The sequence below is a fragment of the Bemisia tabaci genome, chromosome 8 (assembly GCF_918797505.1).
Source record: "Bemisia tabaci chromosome 8, PGI_BMITA_v3".
NCBI classification, from domain to species: domain Eukaryota; kingdom Metazoa; phylum Arthropoda; class Insecta; order Hemiptera; family Aleyrodidae; genus Bemisia; species Bemisia tabaci.
Window position 1 is genome coordinate 258,525 of NC_092800.1, and position 23,904 is coordinate 282,428.

General features: G+C 39.5%; 2 protein-coding genes and 1 long non-coding RNA gene across 7 annotated transcripts in view; 1 reads left to right on the forward strand and 2 right to left on the reverse strand.

The window, feature by feature from the left end:
* Positions 1 to 23,904, forward strand: part of LOC109039286 (cytochrome P450 6k1) — a 350,075-nt gene that overhangs the window by 247,757 nt on the left and 78,414 nt on the right. The window lies entirely within an intron of this gene.
* Positions 1 to 23,904, reverse strand: part of LOC109039284 (uncharacterized) — a 142,399-nt gene that overhangs the window by 111,622 nt on the left and 6,873 nt on the right. The gene's annotated exons all lie outside the window — the stretch shown is intronic.
* LOC109043825 (uncharacterized) lies at positions 12,228 to 22,281 on the reverse strand. 2 transcript variants are annotated; one of them, XM_072303255.1, is made up of 5 exons: positions 17,097 to 22,281; positions 16,771 to 16,805; positions 16,175 to 16,327; positions 15,234 to 15,383; positions 12,228 to 13,259 (listed from the first exon to the last, which is right to left on the reverse strand). In XM_072303255.1, exons 2-5 carry the CDS (start codon positions 16,800 to 16,802, stop codon positions 13,106 to 13,108), a joined length of 489 nt encoding a protein of 162 aa, XP_072159356.1. In that variant the 5' UTR covers positions 16,803 to 16,805; positions 17,097 to 22,281; the 3' UTR covers positions 12,228 to 13,105. The 2 variants fall into 2 exon arrangements, with proteins under 2 accessions (XP_072159356.1, XP_072159355.1); XM_072303254.1 differs by lacking the exons at positions 16,771 to 16,805; positions 17,097 to 22,281 and having other exon boundaries at positions 12,245 to 13,259; positions 16,175 to 16,757.

Genomic DNA, 23,904 nt, shown 5'->3' on the forward strand with positions numbered 1-23,904 from the left:
AATGCTTTTCCCGAATCGTAGTCTGGCCCGAAGCATGCACAGTGGATTGAGTCTACAGGAGAAGTCGGACACAATTTGGAAACTTTAAACGCTTATAACTCCATGTATACAAAAGTTTGCGGTTCTGAAAGTTGTTTTATTGGTTTCCTCGTGAGATATCTTCATAGAGCACCCCTTGAAGTTTAAAATGTGACAAAATAAACATTAAAATTTGCAGTTTCAGTCAAAAATTTTATGTCCGACCTCTCTAATTGTCTCGACCCACTGTGCAACGTCTCCATCGGTGACATTGGGCGAGTGAAAACTCGCATCTACATTGCGGTGTTTCCAAATCTCTGCTCCTATATTTCATTTATTCGAGGAGGAACAAGTCCAGTGTATAGCTTGAAATTTCCATGAAAACTTCTGTTGATGGAGAGGAAAAATCGCGGAAATTTTCAAGAAATTAAGTAGCCAAGTTTACCAGTGAAAAAATAAATTATGCCAGGAAACCTGCAACGTCGCAAAAGAAGGTACGTGATTTCGCAATTTAAGCACCGATAATCCGGACCACCGTTCTGCCGTGCTAAGAAAAAATGCTGTATGAACATTCCGGAGTTGCCAAATTTTCTTCGACAAAATGTTTACTTTTGAAGGAAGCTATGGATATTTTTCCTCGGATTTTCAGGGAATTTAGGTGAAATTGCGAACGAAATTATCTGAAAAATTGGAGGAAAAACGTTTACGAATTTCTCCGACAATGCATAATTTATTAAAGGAAATTTGGCAGCGCCTGGAGGCTCATATGGCGTTCTTCCTTAGCACGGCTGCGTTGCGAGTGCGTGTGAGAGCCCACGAGCCCAGGTTGGCTTTTAAGAGTTCAGGTGTTCCCGCTCGCTGCTTCTGAGTCGGACGCCAGCATGGCAGCACGTCGCACAGTGACGCGAGTCAAAGTGAGAGGTTGGACATGATTGGAGAAATTTAAAAGCTTTAAAAACATCTTTGAACATTTTCGTTCAAAGGGCACATGGGCGTACAAAGGGAGGTCCAAGGGGGGCCTTCCCCCAGAACTGAAAATAGTATGCCCTCCACCCCCCCCCCCCACCGAATGATGTCGCATCCAGCACCAATCAGAAGCGAGCACGGACATCTGCGACTTCCGTCCACGACATTTTATTCCTCGTATATGAACAAATAGTCAAGTTGAAGTTATATCTTCAGAATAAAAGACTCTAATCTCATTCATGTTATCAGTCGTAAACAAGCAACGGGCCAATTTTGGCGGAAACTCCGGATTTTTAGGCATCCGATCACAAACCCGCATTTTTCGCTGCAATCAAGATAAGTTTAGGCCAGTATTAGACTCGAAAAGAGACTTAAAATAACCAAACCATGATACACTCCATGAAAAATATAGACCTTCAATGATCCAAAAATCCTAGAGTTGAGGAAACGCATTTAAGGCGGGCCCAAAAATCGCCCTTGACAATATCCCTCATTCGCTTTTTTCCTCAAAAATGCCATGTGTGACCTCTCCCAATTTTTGTTCCGCTGTGCGACACGAGGGTGAAATTTAGTGTCTCTTTCAACCCGTCCAAACCTATATAAGGCTTATTGTGAAAAGTAAAAAGGCGCTTTATTCTCTGAGGGAAGCTGTGCTCTTATAAAAAATAAAAAAGAATTATCGACCGCTGGTTTTCTGAGCGGCCGTTAACCTCGAGTGAGCTAGTTTTATTCATTTCGTGCAATGTGTACGAAAGGAAAAATTCTGCGCTATTACCCATCCCCAATAAATATCTATCACCGAGAATTCCCTCTGATTTGTTTGTCCTCCACTGATTTCATTCCCTCAACATTTTAACACTTGGTTTAAGCATGGTGTCTAGAATTCCTCACAGTTCCTTCTCTGATTTTTAGGAGGTCATATTACCTGATGAGAAATCGAAGTTTTCCTCCCACTTCCCCCGGATTTTCTTCGGGAAAACTGTACTATTCTCCGGAGATAAAGGTACAAACATCAAATATTTTTCATCTTTTCGCCGCAATTTTTCGGCACACATTGAAATTTTCAATTCCACAAGCGTTCCTGATGTTTATATTATTTGTTCCATGAAAGCTTCTCAATAATGACGGTTTGAAGACCTAACTATAACATCCAAGAGGTCAAAAAAGGGGGCTCAGCTGAGATAACAGTAACCTGGATAACAATATAGGTCCTTAAAATTTCCGCAAGATTTGAAAATGAAATAATCTCGAAGCAGTGGAGGAAGAGATTCCAGATTTCTAGGGCAGATTTTCCAATTTTTCCTAAAATTTTTCATCCTCTCAGGATTCCCGGTCATTCCCGGTCTAGGAGTGTCACATTAAATGGATCGCTTCATTTTTGTATCGTCTTCTTCGTCTATTGCATTTGTCTATGAATTTCAATGATCGGCCTACCCGGGAAGGAGGGGAGAGAAATTGTTGATTTGTAGAAAACACCTGGTTGGGTGATCAGACGATAGCTCGGCGCTCGTTAAATGATCCGGCGTGCGATAAAAATCATGCTGCTCTGCGGAGGACGGGGGGAGGGGGTGAAGGCCTGAAAGGGGGAAGGGGTGGGCGCAAACATTACAGACTTCGTATCGTAAAACTTCACCCTTCCTTGTTTTACGGTTTGCATCCAAACTGCCTCCGTAACGACGATTCGAGGGCTTCATCCGGAAGGTTAAACTTCATAAAGGAAACTCTGTAATCTTTTACGATCGCGCGAGAACATGGGAATAGCGAGAGGAAATTACGCCATGACTCCGGCCCCCTCCAACTTAAATACCTCCATCGAACTCCCAACGATAGTCAACCTCAATTTTTAAGCCCTTTAATTTTAGGTCCGCCCTCTTTGTTTTTCTTTTTCGCCCAACGGCCTTTTTTCCTCCTTTTACTCCTGTATGCCCCCTTCGAAACCTACATAAAACGATGAGTATTATTTGTATTCGTGCTGGACGTTACAGGACACTACACTGCCGTGCTAAGGAAGAACGCCGTAAGAACATTCGAGAGTTGCTAAATTTCCTTCAATAAAATGTTCATTTTTGAGGAAAGTTATGAATATTTTATCTTGAAATTTTCAGGAACTTTAGGTGAAATTGCGAGCAAAATCATCTTAAAAATTTGAAAGAAAATATTCATAAGTTTACTAGGAAATTCGTGTTTTATCAAAGGAAATTTGGCAACGCCTGAGGTTCACACGGCGTTTTTCCTTAGCACGGCGGTACAGAACTATGCCACCGAGCATGCTGTGACTTTGAAGGGTCCATGAACGATAGTGGGCCTATGTTACAAATTTCAGCGGGGGCGAAAAGAAGAGTTAGATCAATGGCATGGCGTGTTTTGCTATATAAAGATTGTTATGCCATTTAAACCTATGGAAAAGGATCGATAAACAAGGTGTTCGCAGCGCACACCTTAATAATCGATTCTTTACCATAGATTTAAATGGCAAAACAATCGACACATTGCTCGAAAATCACGATGAGCGTATGGGGAAAGTCTAAAAAACACTCCTAACTTCACAATCTGCCCAGGAAATATGCCTTTTTTTAAGCTGCCCGCTTCAAAAACCAAACTATGGCACAGGCGAACATTTCGTAGGCCTCTTACGAAATGTTCCATCCAACCTTTGCGCACTGGGATGCTATGTAATATTCAACATGGCCGACGCTTACCCGCCAAAACAACCGTGACGAGACGAGATTTTATCAACCGGCGTGTTTATACTTACATTTTCCTTGCGTTGCATGATAAAGACCGCGCTGCTACCTCACGATTAGCGCGCGGAAACGTCAGCCATGCTGAAATAGTGTAGCGTAGCATCCTACGAGTAGTGAGCAAGGGTGAGATGGAACGACTCCTCTTACGAAGTGTTCACCTACGCTGTGGTATCGTTTTTGAAGCAGGGACCGTAAAAATACATATTACCTACGCAGGTTTCTGCTTTCAGGCGTGTATCTCGGACTTTTTCGATGAGCTCATCGTGATTTTTGAGCCATTTTCTCCAGGATACAACTCTTCTTTTGCTTTAGCTAAAATTTGCAACTGGCACGTGATATTTTTTGAAATATTTCCTAAAAATTCTGTATAGAATGAAGCAAAAAAGTGGAAAACTGGGTCACTAAGGAAATTTGAATTAAATTACAAATCAACACATTCCTCCTCAAAATTAGGGGTTCCGCCCCCTGACTTCTTGCGGTCCAATTCTCCGCGGCGTTGACGGCCTTACGGGTTCAGTGTTACTCTTATGGTTTTATTTTATATTGATGATGACAATTCCACGAAGAAGGAAGCAAAGTCTGGAAATCATCCTCTAAAAAAGTGTTCACTGTTAACAAGGATTAAACGGAGGAAACAAAAATACACATCCACGGTCTAAGTCGGCAATCACATAACTCGGTTTGCGACGTCGCAGACTTCCTCCCATACTTTATTTTTTAAACGGAAAACTACTCAACGGCAATTCTTTAAAACTGCCGTGATTTTTCTTATCTGTGCGAAGAAAATTCTGCAAGAACTTCAAGGAATGATGTAAATTTTTTTCTCCTTTAAAAAACTAACATAGAGGCGGAGATCTTCATGACACCGCAAATGAGATAAGTGATTTTCGACTCACACCGTCAATGTGTATTTTTTTAGAAAAGGAGTGAAAGGATGGCGCAGCCGATGGCCAATGTAGCCGTGGGCTACGTGAGAGCGGACACGGAGCTGTTTGTAGTCCTTGAAAGGGGTAATCACTCTTTTCGGCCCGGTTTTTGTTTTGGAGCTGAAAGAGTCACGTGTCAAGGTGCTCTCGCACAGCTCAGCTCACGTGTTTTCGTGGTCGTTTTCATTCCGCAAAACGTGTACCGCCCAAAGTAGCTGCAATGCGTATAAATAGAATAGGGATCGTGAAAAGGCACGCCTCTTCGGAAAATTGCAAAATGCTACAAGTGTGTGTAACCAACTTGGTCGCCATCTGCTTCCACTCACTTTGATTGAGGCTTTTTCTTTTCCGCTGATTTTTGTTGAAATAAAACCTAATTAATTTTGAATTGTTTCTTGTTTACTGCAGATAATCTGAATGAGATTAGATTATTTGATTATGAGGATGTACTTCGACTTTCCTATTGTTTTCAAATATGAGGAGTAAAAAGACGTGCTCGCTTCTGATTGGTGCGGGATGACATCATTCGCTTCGTCGCAAAACCGAAGCGTTTTAAATTTGCTGAGAAGCTGCGCTTTCAGAACTGCGTACCGAGTTGCTTTTTCACGTTTTTAATGTGCGCATCGTGTTTTACGCGTCATGTACACCGTGAAAATTGTATTCACAAGTAAAAATTCGTTTATGGTATAATTGCCTATTGGTGTAATTTGTTATGGGGTCAAGCAACAAAAAGGTGGAGGACAAAGTATGATGACTACACCCCAGCTTAGAGGAATCAATTCTAGCTCATCATTATGGCCAAAAGAATACCAAAAAATTCGGAAATGATTTCGGTAGTGGAGACTGGAGAGCGATAAATCGCGTAATGGAAACCGACCCGCACTTCAAGCTCGCCCAGCTCATTTGTTAACCTCAGAAATATTTTAGTTTCAACTCTGACTCTGCATTGCTCGTCTCGGTGTTTGGACATGAATTACCAAATAACTTTCAATAAACTCAAAGCTAAAAATCAACAGTTTTTGATCCCAATCAGGTCAAACAGGCCCAAAATAAGGGTGTCTACTAAAACGGGCCGGCAAAAATTAAGTACTTTTACAGTACTTTTTCAGTACCTTTCCCAAAAAAATCAGTAATTCTTCGATACCTTTAAATTGATTGTTGATTCGAGTTTATACACTGTTTAATTATATTTCTTTCCGCTTGTTTATTTGTAATTCTTCTATCTATATTATACAACTACAAGCAAAATCTTGGAAGCACTATTTCTGACGAACTGCCGGACCGATAAGGATGATCTTTACATGTATGTCATCTGTAGTAGATGTAGATGTGCAAAAAATTATGAAACCCCGAACTTTTAATGTTGTAGAGCTTTTAAAGCTCATGTCATTTAAGTCCAATGTTAATAGCGTGAGAGATATGTCGTTTCCGCTGGAAACGTCAAGGTGTGGGATTCTACCTGGGTGACTCGAATAAACAATAAAACAATGGAAAAGCTCGTGAAGGGCTCCTCATTCGAAGAGTTGAGGAACGGTGCATCGCTGAGGGTTCAAGGTCCAAGGTATAAGGTTTACTTAACTCAATTTTTCCTGCGTTCCTCCGGCTTCGATTTACGGCATTGGTCAATTTACTTGATTGCTGAATTTCTATTAATATTTACAGCAGATACAAAGTGAGAAGGCAAGCACTGCGTCGCGTCGGGTCGGACCAAATATTATTAACTCTTAACGGTCAAAATCCTTTTTTTTTTTTTTTTTTTTTTTTTTTTTTTAAATTAAGTATTTAAAAATATTACATTACATCATCATTATTTACAAATCTGAGTGTTACGTCAAAAATTTTGAAATCGATGCAGCTCGAACACAAAATGGTGTATTAAAATGGAAGAACATTTTTGCCTATACATAGGCGTATAGAGCCCGCGAAGGGCCTGAGGGCGCGAGGCGCTCTCCCGGGGGTTGGGCCGCGTAGCGGTCAGGGGGCAGGGCCCCCTAGTAAAAGTATACATTTACTAAATACAATCCTAGCTCGAGTGCTCACTTAAACTATGCAGTCAAGACTTCATTAGCGGCTAAGAAAAACCGACAAGACCAGCGTGAAGGCTACTTCACATTAAACTATCGCATTCCTAAGGCGCAATGATACAACTATTCGTACTCACTCTTCGGAATGCGTGAGGTATCACGCCACAATTGAAGGCGTTTTCGAAACTGCAACTTTCCATATCAGAATTCTCGTGTCGCATAAAATTCGGAGCAAGAAATAAATGGAATGACTTACTCACCAGCTAGTGCAACAGTTACGCGCGCATCTCTTTGTTTTAATTTTGTGTTTATAGCTTTCGTTCCAGTTGATACAGAACGTGTAATTTAGCTCGGATTTGTTTCCGTTCCAGTAAAGCTTTTTATATTTATTTTTATACTGTACTTTCTAGTATTTTATTATTGATTTAAGTTCCTACTATTTGTTTGTATTCCTTCCCGCTTGTTTATTTGTAATTCTTCTTTAAAAATTATCCATTTTGCTAAAAACAACCCTAGCTTGAGCACACTTGAACAATGCGGTCAAAACTGCAATAGCGGCTAATGGGAACCGACGAGGCCAGTGTGGAGGCTTTATTTCCAACGCGGTTCGGTAGAAAAAGTTTTAATTTTTCTGAGGACAACCCACGATTTTGTTTAATGAAAGTGTCAATGAAAGTCTCTAAATTGCAAAATTGAAAACCGCAAAATCGTAAATGGGGTCTGTTTATTTTTCTTTTTACTTTCTCTATTTTTAAGGGTAAAATGGCGGCAAAAGCCAATGTGTGACCACCAAAACCCACTCTGGTCAAATTAAGTTAAAATTTCACATACGTTAGACCTTGACATGCAAATGCATTTTCAAAATTTTCAAATCCTCCCTTAAATGATTGCACCCCATTATGCAGCGTTACCAAGTTACGTACCCACTCCGTACCCGAAGTTACGGCGGGGGCAATGCAGATTTTGAGTTGCAATTCAAAAATTAAGAAAAAACTTACCATTATATAGTGTGTGGATAATTTTAAATCTAATACGATAAAAGCATGGGCGGTTGCCATATTTATTCTTTTGCAATTGCAGAATTTGACCAGAGATTGTCACTTTTTCATCTGATTAAAACCAGTCAATGCTTATTTTTCAGCCTTACTTACGATTTCGCGGTTTTCAATTTTGCAATCTTGAGACCTCCCTCGACACTTTCATCAAAAAAAATCGCGGGTGGTCTTCAGAAAAATTTTAAAACGAACCATGCCAGTATTAATCCTCCATCGCATTGCTAAGGCGCAACGATACAACTATTCGTACTCTTCGAAATGCGGGATGTATCATGCCACAATTGAAGGCGTTTCCGAAACTGCAAACTTTTCATATCGGAATTATTGTGTCGGATAAAGGGGGTGTGTCTATTAAAATTGGGTAGCAAATATTAAGTATTTTTACAATACGTATTCAGTGCTTTTCCAAAAAATTCAGTATTTTTTGGTACTTTAAAGTTAAAAAATTCGAAAATCGTCGAAATTTACAGTCAAATCGCGATAAAAAATGGCATTATAGTCAGGAAACCCAAAGCTTCTTGGTGGCCCAAAGATCTACTAGGCTTCACGATCTCGATCTAGCGGGAGAATACTGCTCCAAGAATCACTGCGCGTAACAGATTGCATATTATCCAGGCCGATTTAACCCTTTATTGCATAGCGTTGCATGAAAGCAACGAATGGTTTTCAGCTTTATTTCTGTGCTGGAGAAAAAAATTGAATCGAAGCAAGAAATGAGTTTTGAGGAACATTTTAAGTCAGATCTCTTTACTTTAAAAAAAACCCATAAAAATCGATTCTAACCGACTCTAATGTCGAAAAAATACTGTACAATGTGGAGTTTCCCTCCAAAATCAACGAGTTGCTCATGCAATAAAGGGTTAATAACACCTGTGGCATGAAGCAAGAAATGTCGGACCTTTATAGGAAATTTCCTTACTTTTTTAGTACTTCCGAACCGCCAAAAATCAGTACTATTTCCGGACTTTCCGGGCTAGAAGACACCTTAATGACACATACCCAAAAAAGGATTTCAGGAAAACTACAGAATTAATTGTGCCGAAATTTGCTAAATTATCATCGAAAACGTTTTGCATATACCAGTGTCCTAGTTCCGAAAGGTACCTAACTCCATTTTAGTCTTTTCGAAGTATCAGGGGAAACTGCGCATCGGCCCCGTTGGTTTCATATAAATCGTAATTTATAAAATCTCGTATCTCGTAGCCGGCGTAAGATATAGCTACCAAATTTACCACACGCACATGCACGGAATCGTTATTGAAGATTTCGAAAACGCCATTAAGTCGATTTTTCTAAAAATGTGACCCTTCGCTTAGTAACGGCTAAAGGAGGTAAAATGTGTACTTTTTGACTCTAGGGCACTGATATGTTGATTTACACCTAGGAACCCTGACGAGAAACTTAATTCATTATTTCCTTGTCTTTTTATATCCCTATTGATTTTTATCTGGTGATTTCTATTGCTTTTCAATTTGATTTTTTTCTTTTCTTTCCTATGAAGTGTTGTTGACTAAGTAATGAGGTACCTGTAAATAAAGGTATTGACCAACAATTCTAATGCACAGGTTGTTATCTTGAAAAGAGCTTGATGCAAAAACGGCTTTTTTTCGCCCCCCCTCTGGAAGTTCTTCAGACTTTGTTTATTGATTACTCATATTTGAGCGCTTCTTTTCCCAAATTTTCAGACCCCCAAAAAATTTTGGGGGGGAGCTAGGGGGGGTGGAAGTCAAAACCTGTGAACCTCGATATCTCATGAACAAAGAAAGATATCGAGGTCCGGTTTGGACGAAAAAGCGTCTAAAATTGCATACTTTAAGATTCTAAAGGTCGAAATCCCGATATCACAATTTTAAGTCAACATATGTGCTTTTTTTCAGTTTTTAGGTCTAGAAAATTTCTTTTAAACGAAAAATTTACAAAGATCTCAATTTTTTAATTGAACCAAAACCAATGTTTTAAATTGTTCGTCTTTTTCCGCATCCAACGAGTGGTCCATTAAGCTGGGGAACCAAACGGTTCCGGAGTTATGATCGATTGAAGTTTCCGCTCAACGCGCACCGACCGATTTTCGCGCGCAAAAAAGTCGGATTTGACTGTTATTAGATCAGATTGAATGTTCAAACTGAGCAAAATGCTTTATTAGGGACTCTTGAGGGTCGCTGAGTTCAGAAATTCCCGATACTTCCAAAAAATTCACGTTTTTAAAATTGCAGCTTCGGACAGGACCACTGAGCGGCCGGTCGGCGCTCAGTGGGCCTCTAAATTAGCGCTGCGGAGCTGTAATTTAAAAAACGTAAATTATTTGGAAGTATCGGTAATTTCTGAACTCAGCGACCCTCAAGAGTCCCTAATAAAGCATTTTGCTCAGTTTGAACATTCAATCTGATCTAATAACAGTCAAATCCGACTTTTTTGCGCGCGAAAATCGGTCGGTGCGCGTTGAGCGGAAACTTCAATCGATCATAACTCCGGAACCGTTTGGTTCCCCAGCTTATACGACCACTCGTTGGATGCGGAAAAAGACGAACAATTTAAAACATTGGTTTTGGTTCAATTAAAAAATTGAGATCTTTGTAAATTTTTCGTTTAGAAATTTTCTAGACCTAAAAACTGAAAAAAAGCACATATGTTGACTTAAAAATGTGATATCGGGATTTCGACCTTTAGAATCTTAAAGTATGCAATTTTAGGCGATTTTTCGTCCCAACCGGACCTCGATATCTTTCTTTGTTCAAGAGATATCGAGGTTCACAGGTTTTGACTTCCACCCCCCCTAGCTCCCCCCCAAAATTTTTTGGGGGTCTGAAAATTTGGGAAAAGAAGCGCTCAAGTATGAGTAATCAATAGACAAAGTCTGAAGAACTTCCAGAGGGGGGGCGAAAAAAGCCGTTTTTGCATCAAGCTCTTTACCGTTTCAAAATACGCGCATCAATCAATCAAGTGATCGATTGATTTAGATTATCGGAAAATTCAATCAACCTATTAATCAACTAATCAAAAAACTCTCGACTGCAGAAACGACGCAAGAGCACGAGTGACTCGCGATAAAATTAATGGCAAAGCAACGGCGAGGGTGAGGGAGAGGAAAGGGGAGGTGAGAGAGCAGTTACACGGTGCGTGCGTTACGTTCCGGGGGGGGGGGGGGGGGGATAAAATGTCGAAAATATCTCAGGCCTGGAGCCCGGAGCCAGTGGCGGTGTGTCTATCTTGGGCGTAATTAAATTGAGCCGCGAGCGATCCGTTCAAAAGCTGGCATTTGAAACGTAGCGGCTATACGGAGCTTACGTTAACCGAATTAGCGCCATCCTACCGCCAGCCCTTCTTTCCACCGCCGTTGCCACATTTCCGTTAAAATTGAGCAGTTTCTTATGGAGGCACTGCGTCCTAGAGTATCTTTATTGGGACATTTCGATTTATGTAGCTCTTAGGGCCCAAAGGGGCGACAACGTGAAACAAGCAGGAAGCTCCAACGCATTGGCGTCGGAGAGCGGCTCTGGGGGCAGTAGTTGTAGTCAAGAATGAGGGCCTAGACACATTTTGTCATTGATGTACAATCCGACAACTGTCGATTCATGTTTTGTAACTTAGCAGATTTACGTAGCCGGTGTATAAATGTGTATTGGGCTTTGATATGGCGAATACATGGCATTATCACTTGTTGTATACTTTTAATTTTGAAAGCTCTTTGGAGGTCCGCTTCCTAAAAAATCTCTGGTTGATAAGTCGTTTAGCGAGGCTGCAAAAAATTTGCATTTTTATATCTGAAAGTGTAGGTATTGGTTTTTTGTATAATTGTTTTTTTGGATTGCTGGAAAAGTAACGCATACTTCTATAATTTAGGACTGAGTCAGGGAAATATAAGGTTCGTTAAATAGTAAATATTCCTAGTACCGTGTGACACTATTGTTAACGAAAAGTTTTTGCAACTTGTCAAAGAGGTTGTTGAATGATCTTCGAATAACTTTTGATGAGCTAGAGGTAATGGTTCTATCTGCAGCTCGTGGACTTCTGTACGATATTGTCCAGAATCATCTAAATTTTCAAAAAGTGTCCGCTTGTTCGATACCCAATTTGCTCATTCATGCATACAAGGAGAAGCGCATGAAAGCTTTAGCAGACATTTTGGAGATGAATCAAGAATTAGATGAAGAATTTATGACTTAAATCACGGCACCTTAATCACGGGATGACCTTAATTACGGCAACTATTTATTGTCCATGAGATGCAGATGGTTCCATTTCCCTAGCTCACACTGAAAAAAAAGTATGGTGACATTTACTATGAGTCTACTTGATTTTTTACACAGTGATACTATTTAGTGGAAATAACCAGAATTATAGTAGTATACGCCAGAACTCTGGTGATTCTTACCATAGTATGGTAAATGCCACCATAGAGTCTGGTGTTTATTACCATATTCGTATCACTGTGTCAGAGATGGTAAAATCTACCGGCATATTTTTTTCAGTGCATCAAAAGGTATTCTAAGATCAATTTCATCAGCCACCCGTACGAACCACGTTTCTAGTGACCCGTACAAGCTTCGCACGTATGAAACATACAATCAGAGAAAACAGAATTCATCTTACAATAATCAATAATCAGTAGGACATGAATCGTTGCGATGTATAATACGACATTATAATGCGGCATTACTATTGTAATTCATTTTAATGTTTAGGGGCATTATAAATCATTTTTGCCACGTCGGAATGAAATGTTGTAGACTGAATTGAAAAGCATGTTGGCAAAATTTATTATAAAAATAGTATAACATGTAGGTACATAACATAAAGGTAATACAAATTAAATGATTAGAGCGTGTATATTTCATTACATTATAGGTATATTACAATCATTTTTGTCATTGTTGGAAATTTTGATAGTTTGAATTTTGATAGGAATTAAGACTATAATTGCTCCGAAAAGAAAAAATTTCTCTCCGGAGCAATGAGTCGTAGCAGCGAAGAGAAAATAGTTTTCTCCGTAGCACTAACTAATTCAGTTCGCAAATGCTGGAAACGGATCAACTCTTTTCAAAAACCGGTAGAAATAATTCCTCGACATGGAACAATTTAATGTAGGTGTGTAAGGTTACAGCATTCCGAATGTATTTTCTGTTCTTTTATGTATTTTTTATCAGCTTATCGTTTTCCTCCTATTCAGATAAACCCGAAACCGAGTTCCAACGAATCCATCGGCAAAAAGTCAAGGTTGCCCATTGTTGAAATAAAAAAAAAGAGAAAAAAAATTGTATATTCTTGAAACTATCACATTTCCTGGCAGGGAAAAATTGCATACTTATTCCAAGCTTTACAGTTAATTTAAAATTATTCCTATTTTTATAAAAAACAAAGTTGCAGGTTTGTACTTACGATAAGTCACGTGACTTTGATTTTATCTTCTTTTTAGGCTTTGAGTTCGACTGATGTGTTTCAAGATTTTCGATGAATGAATTTTCTGCTTCATTTACTGGATGCGTAATATCAGAATCATTGTTCGATATATCATTTGCAACGTTCACCCTGTGTAGAGGAAAATATAAGATCGATGGTTTAAAAATAAATTGGAATTCTACTACATGTATGCCACTTGGGTTGAACATAAAACTGTTGGTCAAAGAAAAAATTACATTGGATACATGCATTGTGTGCTTCAAAATTTTGGAAGTTAAGAAGCATTTAAGCAAAGTTTACTTAGGTCATCCCTTATGCAGCCAAAAGAAGCGCGAATAGACTATCTAGGGAAATTTGAAAAAGCGCGTTCCTAACAACGCAAATTACGCAGTAAGGAGTGTATTTCAGACTTTTTTAATGTGACCAATGTAATTTTCGTGTCATTTAACCACTGAAAAGTCTATTCGCACGGCTGTATCTCTTGCATGCAACAGGCCCATTCAGGCAATGAAATATGGCAACACCGGCTTTTTTGGGGGCTTTGAATCCAAAAGAGTTTTTTAAGGAAGGTTATGACCACCCACGTCCATTCATTGCCAAAAAAGTTAAACTCTGGCGTAAGATGAGTCGCTTTTTTGAGCCATTTCAGATAATGATGAAAAACAGTAAAATTCTAAAAAGTTTTTTTTAACTATGAGCGCAAAGTTTGACATCCACGGAAATTGGCCAAAGTGACACTCTTACATCCCTAATGAACATACTTGAAGGAATTTTTTGTCCTCCGAAAGGATCGGTTACAATAGCGCGTTGAATGCTGAAAAACACGCATTTTTCGCCAAAATTGGTCTTCAGACCCATGTTTAGGCCAGTGGTAGACCCCAAAATAGATCGGAAATGACCAAACCATTATGTATTCCGTAAAATATAGACCTTCAATGACCAAAAAAACGCAGAGTTGAGGAATTTCAGGGTAGGCCCAAAAAAGGCCCTTAACGATACCCCTCCTTTGTCAATTTGCAGTATTAACAGTTGGAAAACAGTTGGAAACAGTTATGTCAGCCAAGCGACGACAAGTTAGAATGAGGAGCGTGTTCATAGTCGTTCCTTGAAAATTGCCTTTTCAAGAGTGCTGAAAGTTCTCCATTATTGTGACCGGATCAGTACGAGCAATAAGTCGTAGCAGCGGAGAGAAACCAAGCAACCGTAGCAAGCGGAGTGTTGTTACGCCTTTATGTCAGCCAAGCAACGACAAGTTAGAATGAGGAGCGTGTTCATAGTCGTTCCTTGAAAATTGCCTTTCCATGAGTGCTAAAAGTTCTCCATTATTGTAACAGGATCAGTACAAAGCTACCTCATCTACCGGAAGTACATTTCCGAAACATTGAACTTTGTGAAGAAAATGATCGTGCAAAGCGCCTGCAAAACTGTAGACATACTCCAAGCATAGTGCCGTCTCCCCTATTTTTAGTCTCGCGTTCGGTTTTTGACCTGCGAATCTCGCTAAGCTCCGAAATGCGTATGCCTAATTGCTGCGTAATGCCACAGACTAATTGCTCCGGAGAGGAAAGTTTCCTTTCCATGGCAATTAGTTAGTGCCAAAGAGAAAAATATTTTCTCTCCACTGCTAAGACTATAATTGCTCCGAAAAGAAAAAATTTCTCTCCGGAGCAATGAGTCGTAGCAGCGAAGAGAAAATAGTTTTCTCCGTAGCACTAACTAATTCAGTTCGCAAATGCTGGAAACGGATCAACTCTTTTCAAAAACCGGTAGAAATAATTCCTCGACATGGCACAATTTAATGTAGGTGTGTACTGTCTCAAGGTTACAGCATTCCGAATGTATTTTCTGTTCTTTTATGTATTTTTTATCAGCTTATCGTTTTCCTCCTATTCAGATAAACCCGAAACCGAGTTCCAACGAATCCATCGGCAAAAAGTCAAGGTTGCCCATTGTTGAAATAAAAAAAAAGAGAAAAAAAATTGTATATTCTTGAAACTATCACATTTCCTGGCAGGGAAAAATTGCATACTTATTCCAAGCTTTACAGTTAATTTAAAATTATTCCTATTTTTATAAAAAACAAAGTTGCAGGTTTGTACTTACGATAAGTCACGTGACTTTGATTTTATCTTCTTTTTAGGCTTTGAGTTCGACTGATGTGTTTCAAGATTTTCGATGAATGAATTTTCTGCTTCATTTACTGGATGCGTAATATCAGAATCATTGTTCGATATATCATTTGCAACGTTCACCCTGTGTAGAGGAAAATATAAGATCGGTTGTTTTAAAAATAAATTGGAATTCTACTACATGTATGCCACTTGGGTTGAACAAAATTCTAAAAAGTTTTTTTTTTAACTATGAGCGCAAAGTTTGACATCGACGAAAATTGGCCAAAGTGACACTCTTACATCCCTAATGAACATACTTGAAGGAATTTTTTGTCCTCCGAAAGGATCGGTTACAATAGCGCGTTGAATGCTGAAAAACCCGCATTTTTCGCCAAAATTGGCCTTCAGACCCATGTTTAGGCCAGTGGTGGACCCCAAAATAGATCGGAAATGACCAAACCTTTATGCATTCCGTAAAATATAGACCTTCAATGACCAAAAAAACGCAGAGTTGAGGAATTTCAGGGTAGGCCCAAAAAAGGCCCTTAACGATACCCCTCCTTTGTCAATTTGCAGTATTAACAGTTGGAAAGCAGCCAATAGATAATTAAGATGCTTAAACCACAATTTAAGGGGCACCTACAGCCGCATAGTAAACATAATAGTAAACTTAATAATACTCACGTCTGTAAAAAAACAAATATGCATAATGAGATTTTGGAAAGTGTAATTTTGTTTCACAAGACTAATGCTCAAACTACAACATTTTAAGTGGTGAAATTTTGTTAATTTGCAGTATTGCCAGTTGGAAAGCCGCCAATGGGCAATTAGGATGATCAAACCACCTTCTGAGGAACATCTAAAGTCACACAATAAACTTGATAACAACGCAAGGTTGCAACTAGAATAGAATTAACTGAAATTTTTACTTACAGTGCATAGGTTTCACTCGATTCTATTTTCTTTTCCTTCTTTGGCTCGGCGTCATACGATTGTGCAGATGTTTCAATGCATATAGTATTGTTTTGGATCGGGGTGGATTCATCAAAACCAGGAATGTTTCTGCATTTGGTTATAGCTGTATCTCTGAAACAAGCAAAAAATGGAGAGTTTCTTAGGTAGATTAATAAAGCTTCTGCTAAAATTTTTTTATTGGTTGCCATATTATGACAAGAAAATTAAACAATTGGTTATAAGGTGAAACAACAATAGCCATGAACTGAAATAATAAATGCAAAGCATTGCAAACTTGTTACTTATTATCATCGCATTAAGAGTTGGCAAACAAATTTTCTGATAGTAAAATGATACATTATCATCCAGTTACTTCACAGGACATTGAAAAACAAATTACAGTTCAAGAAGACCACACAACTTCTGGTTACTAACAAATTAAGCCACCACTAAATATTAGGTATTCAAAGTATTAACTCCTAAAATGGTCTTATCAAACGTATAGATGTCCAAAACATTCCTCAATTTTGCATATCAACTAACACTAACATATTGAGTAAAAGCAGATTTCTTACCTCTGAATTATTCTTTGACTGCGTCGACTCATTACCTGAAATGAAAATTAAAACAGCATTATATTTTCTACATTTTTTAAGTCAACTCAAAAACTAAATTTTTGAAATTCTATAAATACATTGAGGCTTTAAAAATAAAAAAGAAGAGCAAGACACTAGTGAGGAACTCTTGAACTATAGGTTAATGAGCTATAGATTGTGCATAGAAATTGCCAGTCTAAAGTTTCAAGAATGAGAAAATAATCAGCCCATGAGTGGGTCCAGAATGAGGGAGAAGGAAAAGTTGAAATAATTTTACTGGAAGGAGGGATAAATGAGGTACTCACCGAATTTATTCGTACAGAACATTCAAAAATCCCGTGAAAAAACAGCTCACAAATAAAAGCAAATTGCCATAGAAACTTCTTCACGAAATCACACACACAACGAAGAACGAGGCGCTACAGACGAGTCCGTCCAGGACAAGTTAAAAAATTCCCATGAGCCGAGTGCCGTAGGTTAAGGGCCCGTTCGCCAAAACTAATCGGAACTGTATGAATGAATTGCTCCTTTTAAAAATCAAAACAATATCGAATTGCGATATATTACACAGTTAAGATAGGGCTATGTCCTGTCGTAAGCGGCGACATACAGTCGATATCATTTCAATAATCGCCCCAATGGCCACGATAGTTGTTAGACGTTTACGGTTTCCCTGGTAACCTTTGTTTGCTATCAGCTGATATCGAGTAAATGACTAGGAAGCTCCAACCCAGTGGTTAAAGCTTCCTTAACCGCGAAAACTTTAAAATTCAAATTTTCAAATTTTGAACGTAAAGTACATTTTTTCCATCACGAGATAAAAGCACAAACAAGTTTTGAATTGTTGACTGTATCACCATGATTCCAAAAATACAATACACAACATAGCATTGACTAACAATAAAACAGTATGCAATAAAATAAAGTCATGACAAGGAACATAGCCGAAAATGGCGCCGATTCCCATCAACCAACGCGCGGTCTCTACAATGTAACATGCTGCATTGATACTCCCCAGCTGGGACCGTCCGGAATAGCAGCTCTAGTGCAAGCACCAGAGCCGCTAAAACGAAAATCACTGAAAAAGTGCCGCTGCCAACCTATGCATTTGTAAGAGTAATCAATAGGGCCGACAGCGCATTGTAAACAAGTGTTTTTAAGGATTAAGATTTTGAAACTGGGAAAATTTATGCAATATCAAAGTTCTATACGTGCTTTTATAATATTTGATCAGTGTACCTACTCTCGGAGTTTGAATTGGTACCACGGGATGATTCGAGTTCATGGGTCGGCTACCTTTTTGGGCCCTAAGAGCTACATGACCTGATCAAACCTAACCTCCAGATTTTCGAGTTGTCCATACTCTCCCAAAGACATAAAGACGGAGTGCTCGTGTCTGAAAGCACGAGGAAAATGTGAAGCCTGGTTTGGCGCTGGGTGCTTGTGTGAGTGTGTGAATGAGCGCGGGAATCCATGGCGGCAAACGGAAAGATTTGAACTTGTCCTCTTGATTTTTTCACATTTCTTCTTCTAAACGTGTTTTAAATGCCTAAAACGAATATAATGAGACACTTGGAACTGTGAATTTTTATAATGCACCTATTTTGGCTCGGTAACAAGCAAGTTTCTCAGATAAAGTTAGTTTTTCTTTTGCTCATGGTGGTCCCGCCGGTTCAAACAGGCCGTTACAGTCTTAGATGACCGTTACTCCCAAATGTAATTAATCGGTCGATGACGGACCAAAAATAACCGAAAGTTAAAAAAAAAAAATATATGTGGACAAGTGAGTATGGGCAAAATTCAACCTAGAATACTTTGTTTACGCAATTTTATTCAGTTCCCGCTTTAAATTTGAATTTCAAACTCGTCCCGATTACGCTGCCAATTCTCTAGCCAATAGTAGAGGTGGTTGAAAAGTAGCTTCATTTTTTTGCTTTTAGCGCTCCGTCTTTATCAACGGTCTTTATGTCTTTGTACTCTCCCTATAAAGGTACTCTACTGCGTCCTGATGGCCGTGCTGTGAGGACCTTTCAGAAAATACTTGCTCAACATCTCAAGGGGACAATTCGGATTTCGTCCGCGGGATAATGTCCATGAATCTTAGTGTCCCTAGGTATAGTTTCGAAATCGACTACATTTTGCAATTAGGAACTACAATTTCTGGCTCATCTGCAATAAACACTTGTGTGGCCAGGGAAACTAAAGATGTTTGTTGTTTCTAAACTGAGCCAGATATTGTAGCTCTTGAATGCCCAATGTGCTGTCCAAATATGCTCTTGAATGCTACGAGAGACATCCCGGCATGCTTATAGCCTCCTTGGTAAGGGTTTGACCTATTTGTTGAGCGATGTGACCAACTTTACCAAACAACGGCTTAATGTCAAAAGAAATGGCAACAAATATCATAACCTCACAGTTGGAAAGGTAACTGAAGAATCAAATTATTAAAATTTGAAATGAGAAGATGCATACGTTGTCAAGAGCCTGAATGCGGGTCTCTGTTTGCTTCTAGAATGGTTTGGCAACGGAGTGAGTTTTGCCCTCCATACGAGGATTTTTTCACGGCTCGCTCCTTTCAGCAGGACGATGGTGAGCTATCTAGGTGCGAGATACGGTAATTTATAATTCCCCAGTGCAAACCTTTGTTAGCTTTAATTTTGCGCAACCTTCCGCTGGGGTTTTGTGTTATATACCAGTAATTTTTACATTTTCAACCCCACACGTATGAGTTTATAAGGGTCGCTTTAAAACGCAGCACAAGATACCGTGTTGACGCCTGCTCTTGAACAAGATCAAATTCCTGAATCTTTCATATGGACCGCATTTTGCAATAAGAAACTACAAATACTGGCTTAGTTCAGGAGCGACAAATGCACCATTCGTTTCCCTGCGCCTATCCGTGTTTTTACAGATGAGCCAGAAATCGTAGTTTTCAATTGCAAAATGTAGTCCTTGCGGTATGACCCGTGGCTCTGTTTGCAAGCTAACTTGCGAGATAATAAAGTGGGCTAAATTTTCCAGGAGGAAATTACTATCTTGGCCAGTCGCGACCAAGGCCGGATTTACGTACTTGCCGCCCATGGGCCGCCTGTATTTTGCCGCCTTCTCATTCGTTTCGAAACACAATAAAAACCATCAAATGAACGTGCCGGAGGGGAAGGGGTTCATAAGACGCGTTTACTCTTGTTGGAAACTTTTTTGCAAAATCCCTGTCAACACTACTGGCAAAAGTTCACGAAACTTTGCGCGAAAGTTAAGTTCCGTAAACCTATCTCTGTGTGGACAAGGCCTTCCATTTATAAGAAATGAACGAAAAAATTATGAAAGAACAAACATAAATGTGATATAATAATTTTAACTTCCGCTGCCGCGCCGCGCTGACCGCACAGTGTTTGGCGCAATGCGTGAAGTATTCCTGCAGTATTGTCACGCCGACCGCTGCTGAACTCACTGTGTTTGACGCAATGCGTGAAGTATTCATGCAGTCTTGTAGGCGCTGTGCGTTTCAGGTCAACCGCTGCTAACCGTACTGTGTTTGACGCAATGCGTGAAGTATTCCTGCAGTCTTATAGACGCTAATATCGACGGTGAAACTACCAAACCACGTATCTCGTTTGCGGTGTTTAAAAATCTACGCTCACATTTTATTTTTTTTAAGTAGACCAAATCAATATCATTCCTTGAAATTTTCACGGAATTTTCTCCGCACAAAGAGGAAAAATCACAGAAATTTTCAAGACTGGATGTTAAGTAGTTTTTCATTTAAAAAATAAAGTATGACAGGAAGTCTGCGACGTCGCAAACCGAGATACGTGGTTTGGTAGTTTCACCGTCGATATTTGTTACATGCCGACCGTCGCGCCGAGGGTTTCTCATTTTCATCTCAAGTCCCCGTCATCATTGCTCTCTGCGCCGCGTCGCGCCGTTCCGGGCCAAATTGCGTGTTTGGTTTCTCTTTGAACTCGAATGATGAAAGGTGCTGTCTCTTGAATCACCGAAAGACGACAAAATTAGAAATTACTGTACTCTCAGAAAATGAGAGATTGTGTCTGCTTTTCTCGTTTGTAATTTTTTTTCTGAGTCCGATTTTTTTTTCTACCTACAATTTAAAAAATTGCAAAATTTTCCGCCCCCTAAATTTGCCGCCAAGGGCCGCTGCCCATGTGGCCACCCCCTAAATCCGGCCCTGGTCGCGACCCTTGAAAATTGGCAACACTGTTTTTCCTCCATTTAAGTATATGTAAAACAATCGATTCTTGGTGAGGCGGCTTGCCTCACCTAAAATCGATATTTGTGTTGGATCTAAATGAAGATTTACAGAATTACAGAATTGCTACTGTCCTTGACTTGTTTTGGAAACTATATACGAGTATTGGTTTCCCCACAGTTACACCAACCAATTATTCAAATATGAATGTAGGCAAAAAGCTTGTTTTCCGATCCGGAAATCGAACTACCTTTCTCAGCGATACACCAAAGCCTCCTTAACAAGCAGAACAGGAGAAATGTAGGTTCATCGCACATTTCGACATGGGCGCAAAATTATATATTATTCAAAACATACTTTGATAATTTCATTGTTTCTATCACACATTCGACTAATCACGATTTACCGAAGTTGGAAGCTGATCATTATTATGCTTTCATCGAGCTATTATATGGATTTTTCAAACTGATGTAACAAGGTGGTAAAATAGTGCTGAATTCATACTATTTTTGTCTCTGTATTCCCCAGAGCTTATGTGGAGCCAGCACTATTTTACCACCTTGTTACATACGGTTCGGGCCACGTTTTAGTGGTTTTTCAAACTGAATAAAAATCAAGCCGTGTCGGCGAGTGCGATCAGAGATCCTCATTTATCTCTTTCAGCCATCGATGTGTAGGTATGGCAGGGTGCCTACAAGTCCGGTCCGAAAAGGACGGTCCGGAAATACTGAAAAAGTGCGGACATTTCGCAAGAAGGTCCGGAATATTGTCCATTTCTTGTCATTTTTGTCGCAATTTGAGCGAGAAATTCAAATTTCTTAAATTTGTTGAACTTTGTCAAATGGAGGTACTGAAAAAGTACTGAATTTTTTGGGAATGTACTGAGAAAGTACTGTAAAAGCACCGATTTTTGGCCAGCCTGTTTTAGTAGACACCCTGTATGGGGGCATTCCAATGGACTAGGCTTTGAACGAATTGGCAGAACGCAAAGCGCGGGAATCCCGATGATTAATTTATTGTTTAGACGGCTTAATGCTGTGTACTCATGTGACGTCACTCCGTAACGGTGAGTAACTGGCGTACGTCACGCAGCCACACACGGACATTTACGGGACGGGAACCGGGGGGAGGGGGCGGAGGGGGGAGGGAGTTAACTTATTGTTAGATCAATGATGCAGAATGCGAATTGCGGGGCACCGACGGGGCCGTTGGGTGAGTGTATCAATTATTCAGCTTAACGCCCTGTCAGGGGTAGAGTGGGGCGCCCGGCCGCCCGGCCGCCCGGCCGCCCGGCTCCCAGGGTGAATGATGAGTCTAATCAACCACCGGGAAAACAGTGAGAATTTTAATTTCCCATCAAAATTGCATCCGCACTGGATCGTGTCCCTCCCGTCCCCCGGGGCCCCGGGGCCCTTGGTCGTGACCTCCCCTCGATCCCCCGTTTAAATCTCCTCCCAAATTTTAACTCTATCAATCCGCAATGAATGGACGGCTTTACAAGTGAAATCAGCAGGTTACACGAAACAAATTAAATGCTCATTTAGCATTTAAATTTTTTAAAAAAAAAGCTCGTCATGTTTCAAATGTTGATTTTACAATACAAAAATGCTAACACAACATTTGAATTTGTTTGTATTACAGTGGACGTAGTTAAGTTAGCATTTCTCCAAAAGTAAAATCAGAATTTGAAACTTGTCGGACATGCGTTTTTAACAATATACATACTAAATCAACATTTAATTTTTCCCGTGTGCATCATTTTGACCCAACTAAGCAGAAAGTAATTGAATTCTTATGCCAAAAAAGGGGTCTTCGAGGTCATCGTTGCAATTGATTGACCAAGCGATAGGCAAAGAGAAAATTAAGCGATCACATTGGTGGAAGCAGGTTAGAAATAACTAACTAACGGCAATCCACGAGAAATCCAATAATATGTCCATCATGTCCCCCAGTAGGTGGTCGGAAAAACTAATCGAGGGCTCAAGTCTAAAAATAAGCAACACAAATAGAAAGTTTAAAAATCTCAAATTGGTAATTTAATTTTTCAAAAGAAAACTAACGAAAACATCTCCTTGGAATATTAAAGTAATTTTTTTAAATAAGTAGAGAAATTTCACAGATAATTTTGAAATAAAAATACTACTTAGGTACCTCTCTTTAGAAAATAGGAAACACAAATAACACAATTATTTGAAGATTTGCGACGTCTCAATCAGAGCTAAGCATTTGTAGACGTTACCAGCTGGAATTCTGTTCAAAGATCTCTAAATCACACAAGCTAAAAGTACAAAATAATGTTTAAATTTGATAATATTTTGACGAAAAATGGAGTTCCCAACAATTCAAGCATTCCGGAAGGGATACCCTGAGACGAATTTTATTCGAAACGATCAGCACGTCACTTTTTCTCTTACCCTCCTTCACCATGATATCCTTCAAATGATATGGGTTCGAATGAGAGAGACTGCTTAATCATGAATGCTGCTGTGCAAAGGAGGAACGCCGTATGAATCTTATGGCGTTGCCAAATCTCCTTTGAAAAATCTCGAATTTTCGGAAATATTTGTTCAAATCTGTCTCCCCATTTTTTGAAGAATTTTTTTGTAATTTGATCTGAAGTGCCAGGAAATGTCAAAGATAAATATGCATAACTGTCTTCAGAAATTAATATTTTCTTAGAGGCAATTCGGCAACATTCGAATGCTCATACGACGTTTTTCCTTAGCACTGCAGGATAGGAGAGCCGAAAGAGACATTAAACAGAGAAGAATGTAGTTGACGGAAGGAACGACTCCCATTAATGACGTCACAGGCTGCATGCGGTGGGAACGGTCAACGGCGAGAGAAGAAAACCCAATGATGCACCCAATTTTTGCTGACGTTTTTGATCTGTCATAGCACAAATT